Source organism: Pectinophora gossypiella, chromosome 3 (genome assembly GCF_024362695.1).
Source record: "Pectinophora gossypiella chromosome 3, ilPecGoss1.1, whole genome shotgun sequence".
Classification (NCBI taxonomy): domain Eukaryota; kingdom Metazoa; phylum Arthropoda; class Insecta; order Lepidoptera; family Gelechiidae; genus Pectinophora; species Pectinophora gossypiella.
Genome location: NC_065406.1, coordinates 756,738 through 771,394, shown reverse-complemented (window position 1 = coordinate 771,394; position 14,657 = coordinate 756,738). Strand labels below are relative to the sequence as shown.

General features: G+C 38.1%; 1 protein-coding gene across 1 annotated transcript in view; it reads right to left on the bottom strand.

The window, feature by feature from the left end:
• Window positions 1-14,354, bottom strand: part of LOC126382208 (uncharacterized) — a 58,358-nt gene extending 44,004 nt beyond the window's left edge. The window contains exon 1 of the mRNA XM_050031979.1: window positions 13,542-14,354. Coding sequence (XP_049887936.1) covers window positions 13,542-14,217 — 676 coding nt within the window. The 5' untranslated portion in view covers window positions 14,218-14,354. The remainder of the gene's footprint in view (window positions 1-13,541) is intronic.
• Window positions 14,355-14,657: the final 303 nt, after the last annotated feature.

The window sequence follows — 14,657 nt, the reverse complement described above, 5'->3', positions numbered from 1 at the left end:
AGGTTGCAATGCTCTAAAAGATTCTAACCAAACTACGGATCTGAAAGTGATTTTTGTGATATGTTTCAGCATCGGGTTTCGAACCCTGGACCTCCGGATTATAAGTCCAACGTTCAACTACTGAATCAAGAAGGCCGCATTTTATGATATTGTTTTCATCGTGACTCGACGGTGCTTATATATGATCAATTCATTAACACCTGAGTATTACATACGGTCACAAGCATTAATATGGTAACATGTCACATTAACTTTTTTGACAGATTGAACTGTAAGTCTCACTAAATGTCAAATATGTTAGTGCGACAGAGTCCTAAAGTGGGTACATTATATTGCTCATGACTGTACATAGACACGTTAAAGCTATGATGTACCCCCAAAAGCGGATGGATTACGAAAGCGGTATATAAAGCGAAGGTTGGTGGTAGGGCTGGCATGAGCAATATAATGTACCCACTTTATAACTCTGTCGCATTAACATATTTGACATTTAGTGAGACTTATAGTTCAATTTGTCAAAAAAGTTAATGTGACATGGTACCAAAGTGTATACATATTAATGCTCATGACCGTAGATTTACCAAATTGGAGATGCCCTTAGAAAAGGTTCAGTACGATCTACTCTGAACCGGCGTGCGTGTATGAAACGATTAATGAATGTGGAGGAAGCAGGAGAAGTGTATCAGGACCGAAGCAAACGGAATTCCTTAGTCTCTGCTTATCCCGGTGGGAAATAGCCACCCAACTGGGCACCCTCAGGCCTGTTGTCTTAACACTTTCAAGGACAGAACGTCTAATGACGTTCCGATCCCAATGTGTCATATTACCTATTATGAACCATCAATGACCCATGATCTCTGTCCGTGAAAGGGGAAATTGAATGTGTGTATATTTTAATGTTGTAAATGTATTATGCGTGTCGTAGGTTTTACCTAAATATTTTTTATTATTATTTACTTATCTAAAGTGTAGTTTTCACGAACACAGTTGGCTCGACGATATATAATATAATAGACGGCGATACGGCTCACCACCTATCCCGTTGGTCTAACAGAAAGCTCGGTGAGGTGCGGGTACTTAGTTCATCTTACAATGGATGTACCTCTGACTACCCCAATTGGGATATAGTCGTGAGCTTATGTTATGTTGGGGTATGTAATACAGATGGAATTCCGTTGTTTCTCCCAGGTCCATTTTTTGCGTCACCACTTGGCCGGAACGGTGTGACATTTAACGAGGCGAGTTCTTATATACATAAAAGAAAGAAAGAAAGAAACATTTATTACTTCCGGACACCACAGACACAGACAGACAGGTACATTACATTACACACAATACATACTTGTGTAATTTCTAGGTAATAAGTAAAATTAACTCGTGTATATTGGCCAATGCCGCGTAATATGATCAAAGATGGCGAAACATCGCTCACTGGCTGACATAATGAACTTTACGAGCTGGTAATAAAGCTGAAGCAACCGGTTCACCTATATCTGCTGGGCATATTATCTCGCAGGAGATTAAAACTCACTCATAATATATTTATTTATTGTAGATAAACTACTGGAGTCGGCTACGCCTGGGCTAAATATTTACATTGTTTTAAGTTTACGCGGTTATTATTATAATTAAAACACATAATAACGGGTTCTTTCCGCGTTTAAAGTAGGTACTTATATGGGACTCCCGATATTTCGACACTGTTGCAAGTGGCAATTATGGGAGTCTCATATCTCTACTTTAAACGCGGTAAGAACCCTTTATTACTTATGTGTTTTAATTATCACAATTTTTACGAAACTAAAACAATAAAAATTCAATCATGGGGTCTCTGCCTACCCCAAAGGGAAGAAGGCGTGATGAAATAGTCCTCATGTAAATTTATCAGAAGTTCTTGTGATTAGCCTGAACTTACGGACTTCCTCATGTCTCACACACACCTGGACACCCCATACGGTCACGAGTACTAATTTGTATACACTTTGCAACCATGTCACATTAACTTTTTTGTCAATTTAAACCGTAAGCCTCATTAAATGTCAAATATTATAGTGCGACAGGGTTTTAAAGTGGATACATGATATTGCTCATGACTGCACATACTTACCAAAAAAAAAAAACATTTGTATCACGTACTTCCTTACCTCTCCCTACCTCTTACATTAATATAGTCAATAATGTCAAAAATCAAATTAAGTTACAAATGGTGGACTTATCTCTAAAAGAGAACTCTTCCAGCCTCGCATGGTGTGAGAGGTCAATAAAAGTGGGAAATTAAAAAAATAACAAAAGACACAAAGTGTATAAATAAAAGAAACGTATATACATACACACAAATATAATACACCCTTAGTCCTTAGCTTACAGTCATTTAGACCATTCTTGGATTTGATTTAGGGGGTGAGATAAATTTAGCTCAGCACCCGATACGAATTGGCGGGGGGCGGACAGTTAGGTACCGGGTTGTAGTTGCGTTCGTCACATGGGAACACTTTCGTGGTGCGGACTATATTTGAAACCTGGTATTTATTTTTACTCACTCTTCGTTTTGTAATTGGTAAGACTAGCCAAAGAGGCAGCCAATCAGCTCGCGACACCGAACACTCCAGGACCCCGATACCGTCGCTTATCGTAATCGACCCACTAGGGGCGATTAATTCCTTTAAATATTTTTCCACTCAGACGACGCCCTGAGCCGAGGATCGCGCACAACTGGGCACCCTCAGACCTGTTGTCTTAAACGTACCAGGTAAGAGCCTTCAGCGCTCCCCATTTGTCGGCCAAGTAGTTAATGCCATCTGCGATAAATCTACAATAAGTCAGGTCAAAAAAAAGTAATTGTCAAGTGTCCAACTAACGAATCTTTCTTTCTTGGTACGAAAGGAAGTCACGTATTAGTTGTCTTAAACGTACCGGGTAAGAGCCTTCAGCGCTCCCCATTTGTCGGCCAAGTAGTTAATGCCATCTGCGATAAATCTACAATAAGTCAGGTCAAAAAAAAGTAATTGTCAAGTGTCCAACTAACGAATCTTTCTTTCTTGGTACGAAAGGAAGTCACGTATTAAAAGGCACATGTTGTTCATTCTTGCTTGTATTGTTAATCTAATTTTTAAGACTAACAAGAATGGTTTAAGCTTAAGAAATAAATATATAATTACTCGTTTTACGGAAATATTTTATTTGCCCATCGCTTGGCACACAAAGTTATATTTATTTAAGCATGTACTTATAATGAATGAATTAGTAGGCGTTACGTGATTATATTTATAGGTACATTATACATACATAAACTCATGCCTATTTCCCACTTTTTTTGACTTGACTTATTGTACTTGGCCGGACAAATGGGGAGCGCTAAGGCGCGAAGGCTCTCACCCGGTACAACATTTAACTCATTGGTGCACGCCCGGTACCGGGGTTCAAACAGCGCTCTCCGGTTGAGAAGCAAGCCGATGTACCGCACAGGACCATAGTGATTATATCGTTCAATAAATCTTACAGAAATAGAAAGACCAGGGGGTTAAAATGGCCACATCGAAGCAATTCATCTAACAAAGCAATATTGCCATTTGACATTTGCGCATATAAAATTAAGTGCGCAATGCAAACAAATATCAAATAGCAATATTGCTATCCTAGATGAATTGCTTCGATGTGGTCATTTTAACACAAAACTTACTTACTTTGAATTATGTTATTTTGTGTTCTTGTGTTTTTTTTTTCTGGAGTAATAAAACAAGGCAACTCCAGTTCTAAACGTGTCATTAAAACGAAAATACAATAAATCGAACCTGTCGAAAGGATTACATAAACCATTACGCCAAAATATAACAATAGTACAATACACATATCTGTGTCAAAATCAAATCTCGCTGACAAGATGTTTAGCGAAAGCGCGCGTATGCGCCGTTGGCGACCGCGATCATTTGCGACTGTGCGCCGGCGCATGGTCCATTGTTCCGCGCAACTCGGCGCATGGTTCCGCGAGATGAAACGCGCAGATTGTAACGTCTTCCTGTTTAGATACGTCGAGGAAATGCGCTGATCTTTTAGTTATCGTTAAGAATAATGGTTCACTTTCTCTAGTTATTAGGTATCTTGTTGTTAATAGTATAGATATAGCTTAGATTGGGAAAAGATATTACTTCCAGTGTAGACATTTTAGGTTCAAATTACAGATGGACAACACACACACGCAAACAACACGGAAACAATCCCCAGAGGGTTGTACAGAGCTACAAAGTTGTTAGAAGACAACTTGATAATGATTGGGTAACTCTGAAACGCCATTCCCGGAAATGTCATCTACTCATTGGTTTAGGCCCCACTGGACACCCTCAGGCCTGTTGTCTTAAACGTTGTACCGGGTGAGAGCCTTCAGCGCTCCCCGTTTGTCCGGCCAAGTAGTTAATTCCATCTGCGGCAAATCTACAATACATACATACATAAACAGCCTATATACGTCCCACTGCTGGGCACAGGCCTCCCCTCAATCAACCGGAGGGGGTATGGAGCATACTCCACCACGCTGCTCCAATGCGGGTTGGTGGAGGTTTAGGCCCTTGCTGGGATTCGAACCTGTGATAACACAACTCATCGAACGTAAAATAATAAAATGAGTAATAGACAAACCGTCCGATATTGCATAATCGCTAACTCGGTTAGGAAAGTTCGCAGATGTTGGGAAACCTAAGTAGAAATCATTTGAAGGTCGCATCACCTCATGAGAGCTAAGCCAACGGAGCCAACTCAAATATTTCTCAGCTGTTAGATAACATGCTGCAATATGCAATTTTCCTTTACGAGTGGTATTGCAAACTCCTTGCTGTCACGCACACCATACTGGCTGTTTGTAAATATTTTGTTTACTTTTTTACGATCGTGAGTGGGCGCCAAAAATGAACTTGGGTTTTTAAACTGTGCTCTTCGGTTGGCTGTAGGACTTGTAGGAGGTTTGTCTTTAAAAAAAAACAAAGAAAATATGTACAGTCACGCGCATTAATATGTATACACTTTGGTACCATGTCACATTAACTGTAAGTCTCACTAAATGTCAAATATTATGTTAGTGCGACAGAGTCCTAAAGTGGGTACATTATATTGCTCATGACTGTACTACCGTTTTAAAGGCTCAGTTAAGCGTGGGTACCTTCTTAGTTCATCTTGTGATGTATGTACTCTAACTACCCTAATAGGGAAAAAGGCGCGACTTATGTTATATTGTGTTTTTGATTTAGCACGAAATATATTTTTATTATTTCTACTTCTATATACCTATTAAAATCATGAAAATAATAAAATAAAATATTCATTCCATAGTTACTAAAAAAATCATAAATTCTTAAAAAGTAAATTAAAATATGTGCTTAAGTACCACCACAGATTAGGTAATAGTACCTTATCTCTAAAAGACGTTGTTTGCTTAACTACTTTGAACAAAAGATTAGTTGTGTTGTGCCAGTCCTCATGTCAATTTTGCATTGGTTGTCATCTTGAGCATAACCCTGAGAAAAGATACGTTGTTCTGGAATTATCTGGCGAGAACCCTGAACCACATTAAACGCCCTCCATTTATCCGGATCTATATTGATTATTCAAGTAAGGATAAATTAAGTATTTTACTTAAAAATAGAACTACATTGTACAAAAAAATCCTTAGTGTGACTTTACCTTGATTCTCATTCCATCACGCTCAAATATTGGTTCAACTACACAAATAACATGTCTGCCGCGTTCTTTACAACCGGTATCTATATAAAGTACTTGCTTATTGTATGGGAATGAAAATACAGAGTGTTAGTGACATCGTAATGAAAACTTTGAGGGATGATTCAGATCATGATTCTGGGTTGATATCAAGTGAAATTTTCCGTCGCTAAAGTATGGAACTGAAAATAATTAAAAAAATACATTTTTTTTAAATTTTCTTACATGAAATTCTTCCTGATATTAACTCAGAATAATGATTTGAATCATCCCCCTCAGTATTGGTTACGGTGTCACTAATACTCATAGGTACTTGTACAAGTACAACTAGTGGTAGCAATACGGCTTACGAACGTACTTATACGGGGTGTAAGTGACATCGTAACGAATATTGAGGGGATATTTAGCGTATTATTCTGAATTAATATCAAGCGGAATTATCAATTGCAAAAGTATAGAATTGAAAATAATTTAATAAAACATAAAAAAAACATGAATGCACAAAAAATCCATTTGATATTAACTCAGAGTCATGGTTTGAATCATCCCCCTCAGTATTTGATACGATGTCACTAACACCCTGTAGATAAGCTTGATAGTTTAATATTGTTATTTGTTGTTGTTAATGTTTACGCTGACACGAATGGTATTGACCTAATTCTGAACATCATATCTGTCATCTCATCTCATAGATACCTATTCTATTTGATCTAACTGTTCCAAAAAATCCAAATTCAAATTTCGCGCCCACCGTTACTATAGCCTTAACATTACCGGGTGAGAGCACTCAGCGCTCCCTATTGTCAAACTTACAACTAAATGCTTTCCAAGGCAAAATTATGCGAAACGAAATCTGCAAATATTACAACTAATTGAACAACAATCGATTGCAGTTCTGTGGTTCTGTCTAATGGAATTCGTGGGAAATAGAAACACCTGTACTTAGTTTCACATGAGAGACTCCATTTACTATATTTGTCATTGTTCTAAGAGATACCTCTTCACTAACTTTAAAAAGCCGCATTCTCATAGGCTTTTTCATTTTAACCACATAATACAATGGTGCTGATTCCTGCAGACACCACCTAATTTTATTTTAAGTTATATTTGTCAATTTCTTCTCATCGAAAAGGAATGTTTAATTTTATGATTGACAGCTTTTAATTTTAAAATGAATGAATAATCCGGAGGAATGAAATAGGCACCTCGCTGCTATGAAAGACATGCTATCAACCTGATTCTGTAAGGATGCTCCACCGTTACGGAACGTAAAATTTTTAAAGGGTGGTTTTAAATTTCTACCTAAAATTGACTTTTCTTTTCGGCGGATAAGAAAATGACGGGTAAGTATAACTTAAAATTAGGCGTCTGCTGGATTCAGCACGACTATACCATTAAATAATTTTGTCATGCGTGAGTAACTAAGTATTATGTAGTATCAGATCATTTCACAGAATGTGTGTCAGTTTGTCAAAATGAATAAAAACGGCTCGTTACGTAGAAAAGTCGGTTAAGAGAGGTGTCGACGAAAATAAAAGTGTGGCAGGCCGACCGAGTTGCGTAATACGTCCCCAAATCCGGGTCGCTATAGATCGTTTGTTTACTTGCACAAGACGTTTAAAGTGGTTATTGGAATTACCTCTGATGGTCTTCTTCTTCTTCTATCGTGTGGATTGTGAGGTGAATTACCAACCCCATCAACCCTGGTGTCAGGGTTATTACTGAGCCGCCATAGGCCCCTGACATGACTCATGTAACGACTACGTACTTACATCAGTAAGTAATAACCGGGACCAACGGCTTAACGTGCCTTCCGAAGCACGGATCTTTTTGCTTTTTGGACAATCAGGTGATCAGCCTGTAATGTCCTAACCAAACTAGGGATCACAAAGTGATTTTTGTGATTTGTCGGTCCCGGTTATTACTTACATCAGTAAGTACCAACCAGTAGTGATTTTTGTGATTTGTCCCCACCGGGATTCGAACCCGGGACCTCCGGATGGTGAGCACAACGCTCAACCACTGAACCACAGAGGTCGAAACCTCTGATGGTAATGTTACTAGTTCGAATCCCGGCTAAACTACTGATATCGACTTTGTAGGTTTGAATTCAAATTTTCTTTAAATCATAGATAACTAATATCTGGTGGTTTCCAGGATTCGTGCCCGGCTAATGGCAATAGCTCGCCGTCCATTACATTGGACTTAAACTTCGCTGGCGAGGAGTAGGTGTGTGTCCTGTACACCTCTGGTCACCTCTTCGGGGGGTTTTTTTTTGACGTGACTTATTGTAGATTTGCCGCAGATGGCATTAACTACTTGGCCGGACAAATGGGGAGCGCTGAAGGCTCTCACCCGATACAACGTTTAAGACAACAGGCCTGAGGGTGCCCAGTTGGGCGCGAACCTCGGCTCAGGGCACCTCTTCGGGGGTACAGCGTGATGTAATATGAAATCACCTGATGATATTGAGTATCGGAGCAAACGGGCCACTGACCGGTGGCTAACTAGAATCACTCGCCGCACACGTGGCTAAATAGCTAATGACCAAATGAGCCTATAGCATTTTAACCGATAAACTATATCGCGTTCATCATTTCCGTCTTACGACTCTAAAACTATGCCGATTTGTACTCTGCTCACCCCGGTACAATTAGTAGTGCTAACGACGTGCGGAAGTATTCACAGAGTAAATAAAACTGTTTTATTATTTTATGGATTCATAAGCGAGAAGATATGCGTATTCGCATCCGTATAGTATAAAGTTACTTGCCATGTGGAGATTTATAGGACAAGATTTTGAAACTAAGCTATAAATTGCGATTAAATATAAGTACATGAGTTAATATGACATTTCATTAGGTCAAAGAGAAATTATAAAATGCCAATCTAGAAATAGAAGCTAGTCTAAGACGATAAAAATCAATCTCAATTTTCTTCTCGGATTATTTTCGAATATTAATTGCGAATTGAGAAAACAATGAGTACGACCGTTGACCACTTTTATTGATGACGTCACTAGGACAGTATTTCCATACACATTCAGTGGAGAATTTTCGTTTTGACGTTTAATAAAAAGTATCTCATTTGACTATAGCTTGTAAAAATGTAAAGAAAAAGAATTCAACGCGCAACGCACAAATATATATTTTTTTATATGTTGTAAAACATTATCATGCAGTTTCAGTCAGTTAATTTATCATCTAAGTACATAAAGTTAATTGAATCACTTTGTTTTAAAAAAATAATAATTATTGATCAATTTAAAATGTCTAAAATTGAGGTTATATTTTAATAATATTAACCTTAACACGATTTCATTTAGAAAGGTATTTATAAAAAAGTTATAATAATTCTACTTACTGTCTTGCAACTACCATTCCTATGTGGGCTAAATTGTGTTAACAATTTTAATAATTGGCAATTTCAACATCTATAAGAGAATATAAATATTGGTAAATATACAGGGTGTTAGTGACATCGTAACGAATACTGAGAAGGATGATTCAGCTTATTATTCTGTGTTAAAATCAAGTAAAATTTTCCATAGGAAAAGTATAGAATTGAAAAATGCGTCGACAAATTCCACTTGATATTAACTCAGAATCATGGTCTGAATCATCCCCATCAGTATTCGTTACGATTACACTAACATCCTGTATGTATGTGTGTACCTACATCAAATAATCTTTAAAGCAATATTTCTTATTTGGAAATGGTATGCTTATTATAATTATTCTATCTTCCTCCTCTGTTGTGGGTTGTGAGATTAATGACTGACCTCATCAACCCTGGTGTCAGGGTTACTATTGAGCCACCAAAGGCCCCTGACATGTCATGTAGCGTCTACTTACCGGGATCGACTGCTTAATGAGCCCTCCAAAGCACGGATCATCTTACTTTCGGACAATCTGGTGATCAACCTGCAATGTTCTAACCAAACTAGGGATCATAAATGTGATTTTTGTGATACGATCTCACCGTGTTACGAACTCAGGACCTCCGGATTGTGATCCCAACCCGACGACTTTCCTACGGAGCTCCTAGGTCCTGCAGAGCCCACTTTGCCACTGAGCTACGCTCTTGTCGGTGTAGCATTCGCCATTCTTGTCTATCAAAGACCAACTCCTTCACCTCCTTATAAGACACGACGTTCGCCTTCTCTTTAATCTGTTCCATGTGAGCTCTTCTTGGTCTTCCCCTTCCACTCTTTCCTTGTAGCTTCCCTTCTGTGATGATTTTAGTAAATGTCGTCGTGTCTTAGATGGAAAACGCTACAAGACTATTAATATTATAATTTATAAATGCTTAAGTATGTTAAGTAAGTTCGAAAGCTGTAAGTAGGTAATTTCCACAGAGATAAAGAGATAAAATCTGAATTAAAATATGATCTTGTAATGTTGCAAGACACAGCCACCCATGTGAAGAAATAACGATCAAAATCTCTAAATAGTTGACGTGTTGTAAAGCCTACTAATTAAATTAGTAGTACTTACTTACCAACTAAGAAAGTTGCCGAAATAAATTAACAATTTCGCAACCGTACAATGAAGAAAATGGAATCATAATTTCCATTTAGATGTTTTTTTCATAAGCGTAAAATCTTTTGTTGAATAAATCTCGTAAAAATATGAATGCGCAAATTACAAATATTCCATACGCAATGGAATATTAATGATTATGATGATCGTCCCGCACCAAATTGTGATAAATGTTTTCTTGCCACTGGTTGTCTGGAAGAAATTGCTGCTTAACAATAAGGCCGCCAGATTGAAGTGTATCTTTCTTCCATGTGTGTAAAACTTGTTTTGTATGTTGTGTGCAATAAAGTATATTTGTATTAAATTGTGTTGTATTGTATTGTATGATGGTATAATAATGGAATGTGAAGGTACAAGTCCAGGTGTCTTGTGACAACTCGTTTGTATCCTAATATTTTTATTTATGTTATTAAGTAAGTACTGGTTGCAGTGAATTATTAAAATAAAATGGCGCCAAAATAGCTTTTATATAACACAGTTAATTATTTATGGCCAGTTGTTATTACATAAGTAAGAGCATGTAACAGAGGTAAGACCATTTTGAATGCCATGTAGTGTTTATTTCACTTGTACACCGAACAGAAGATATAAAAAGGTACTTGTTTATTTTGAATATCTTTACGCTTTAATAACAACTAGCGACCCGTCCCAGCTTCGCTCGGGTGCAATGCTGAGGTAAAAATGAAATTATCTACGACATCACATAAAAATCTAAAAAATAACAGTATTTTTCCACTATTTAATGGATGTTATTATACATATAAACCTTCCTCTTGAATTACTCTATCTATTAAAAAAACCGCATCAAAATCCGTTGCGTAGTTTTAAAGATTTAAACGTACATAGAGGGATATAGGGACAGAAAAAGCGACTTTGTCTTATACTACGAGTATGTAGTGAAGTGATATACTATATACTGGTGTTAATTCCTGTAGACACCATCTAATTTTATTTTAAGTTATACCTTTCATTTTCTTATCCGCCGAAAAGGAAACGGACGGGTAATCGGCAGGCATAAAATTTATGGAACATACTTAAGTCAATTTTAGGCATAAATCTAAAACAACCCTTCAGGTACCTATGTTGTTTTAATTTTTTTACCGGGTGAGAGCTACCATCAGAGGAAACATAAATATTTTAGTAGATTTGCCTTCATATTAGACGGAAATAAATTCATTCTTTAGAATATACCTACCGTATTTCGTGTGTAGTCACTCTAATTTTACATTAATGTTAATAAGAAGCATCAATACTTAAATGTACCTATTGAATGTGAATTCAAAAACTAGTACTTAGATATCTACCTACAAAATTATTATAATATGCGACTTAGACGAAGGAAAGTGTGTCAAGAAGTGATTATAGCCAAGAATACCGTAACTTAGAACACTATATATTAGATATACTTAAGTAAGGCTTTATTAAAGATTTATGCCAGTATGACAAAGTAATAAAAAGTAAGATGAAGATAATGTTCGGTCACGAGCACTAATATGTATACACTTTGATACCATGTCACATTAACTTTCTTGACAAATTAAACCGTAACTCTCATTAAATGTCAAATATGATAGTGCGACAGGGTTCTAAAGTGGGTACATGATATTATTCATAACTGTACATATGGCAATCATACTAGATACAGATTCAAAAATCTTAATAGAATAGCTTTTGATAAACCAAACGTTTATGGTGAAGATGCGGCATAAGATATTAGCAATAACAGTGTTTTGAACATAACATACGTAACATAAACAGCCTATATACGTCCCACTGCTGGGCACAGGCCTCCCCTCAATCAACCGGTGGGGGTATGGAGCTTACTCCACCACGCGCTTCAATGCGGGTTGGTGGAGGTGTTTTTACGGCTAATAGCCGAACTTTTTGAAATAACTTTTTCGAACAATCAGGTGATTCAAGCCTGAAAAGTCCTTACCAAACAAAGGACAGTCTCACAAAGTGATTTCGCCAATGTCCCCATCGGGAATCAAACCCGGACCTCCAGATCGTGAGCCTAACGCTCTAACCACTAAACCACGGAGGCTGTTAGTGTTTTGAACAACGATTAAAATTTCTGTTTTCGTAGCGATGTAGTGTCTTACGATGTTATTTAAAATACCTTTAGGTCTGACAAAGAATGTAGGAAAGCACAACTTGTTTTAGATTACTTTAACAAGAGATTTAAATCTCACTATTGCTTAGGAAACAACTTAAACAGGTCCTTTAGTGAAATAGTTGATCTGTCTAGAGAGCCTTTGTGCAATGAGCCATATATTCGCATTTCACCTCTGAGCTGACGAAATACCAACAGCCAGTGCAACTACTGCTGTGCAATAAACTTGCCGAGTGAAACAAGGAACCGTGTGCTCATTAACTGTTTAAACACAGCACCTGAGTCCATATTAGTATTATGTGCCTTTGTCTACAGTCTGTGTCAGCTCACCACCTTCACGTTGGTCTGACAGAAAGCCCGGTGAGTGTCAGTGACTACCCAATGGGATATAGTCGCGACCTTATGTTATGTATTGACTAAGTACTGGAGTTTTAACATAAGTACTTACATCAGAAGTTAACGCCAGATGTAACCAATATGACGATTACAACGGTCCTCACACACCACTTTCGAACCTTCCATCCTTATCGAAATCATGGGAATAACATGAGAACCAATATTAGGCAATCAAATTACTTACTGAAATTATTATTCATTACTTTTTATGATAACAGCCTCCGTGATGTAGTGGTTAGAGCGTTAGGCTCACTATCTGAAGGTCCGGGTTCGATTCCCGATAAGGACATTGTCGAAATCACTTTGTGAGACTGTCCTTTGTTTAGTAAGGACTTTTCAAGCTTGAATCACCTGATTGTCCGAAAAAGTAAGATGATTTCGTGCTTCGGAGGGCACGTTAAGCCGTTGGTCTCGGCTATTAGCCGTAAAAACACCTCCACCAACCCGCATTGGAGCAGCGTGGTGGAGTATGCTCCATACCCCCTCCGGTTGATTGAGAGGAGGCCTGTGCCCAGCAGTGGCACGTATATAGGCTGTTTATGTATGATGTATGTATTTTTTATGAACATCTAGGGCCCTGTGCCAAGGTTTTTCTTGCAGCTAGTTTTCCTCGGCTATACAAGTTGTGAGATGCTGCAGTTAGTTTTAGGCGGATGAGATGTTCACCAAAAAATCAAACTGTACCTATATTATCTAAGGTATAAATATATTTTTGAGTTTGAGTTAATCATAGTACATGTTCGTCGGTCTGGAGTACTCTAACGAGGTAAATATTATCAACTTACTCTTCAACGCCCAGAGCTCCTTCTTCATCAATCCGGTGACGTACTGCTGCATTTCCTCCCGGCATCCTCCAGCCACCACCTTCTGCAGCTCCGTCCACTGCTTCACCAGTATCTCGGCATCGAACACCCGCAGCATGTTCTCAATGCCGAGACTCTCCGTCATATTTTCCACTACTTCCTTTTTCTGCGACAACCTCGTTTCGTTCAAAGTGTTACGTATCGAATCGATGGAATCGCTTAGTCTACTTAGAATGCCATCTTTGTTCGGCCTAGATGTTGTCTTTTCAGTAGGATTTTTTGTAGTTGTTTTAACTATATGTTGAACGTTATGTGACTTTTCAGTGCTAGAAGCTTTACGCTCCGGCTCAATGTTGTCGAACGCTTCAGCAAATGTGAGTCCATCATCGTCCGAGAACAGATCGAAATCCTCCGTCGTAGGTTTAATTTTATCGTGTTTCGGTTCGGGATTGGTTATTAGAGATCCTATCAAATCAGAATTTAAGGGACTTTCATCGTCGAATCCGCCTTTAGCCGAAGCTTTTTTAATGTTTTGAAAGGCGTCGATTAAAGCACTCCTAAGTTTTTCTTCCCTAGCGGTTTCTTTTGGCTCACTAGAAGGTAGTTCGGCACTGTTAACTAGGATCGCACTCAGCAAGATCAACACTAGGGGAGACATCGCGGAAATATATTTTTTTTATGTATTGTTTACACACACATTCTTGTTAATTTTGAATTTAGTTTTTTGTACACATCACTTCGAATTCGGGGTTCAAATTTGAGGTCGGTGTGTGGAGTGCGCGCGCGGCGTCATAGTCGGAGTGCGACTGAGTAAGGCTGCGCGCAGGCGCGGGCGGTGACATAACGTCGTTACGAAGTTACGGCGGAGCGGAGGCACTTTCACTGTCCGTGACGCGCGCTTACATACCGCGTGACTCCTAGATGCTCTGGCGCAGGGGGGACTTTTATAGTTTTGTTACTGCACGTTTTTACATTTCAGTTTAAAGTTCACATTCAATTGTGATGGGCAGGGTCACCTTTAGAGCTATTAGAATCAAAAATTATTTTAAATAAAATTATAGTTTTAATTATGATATAAATTGTTCAGTAAGGTACCAA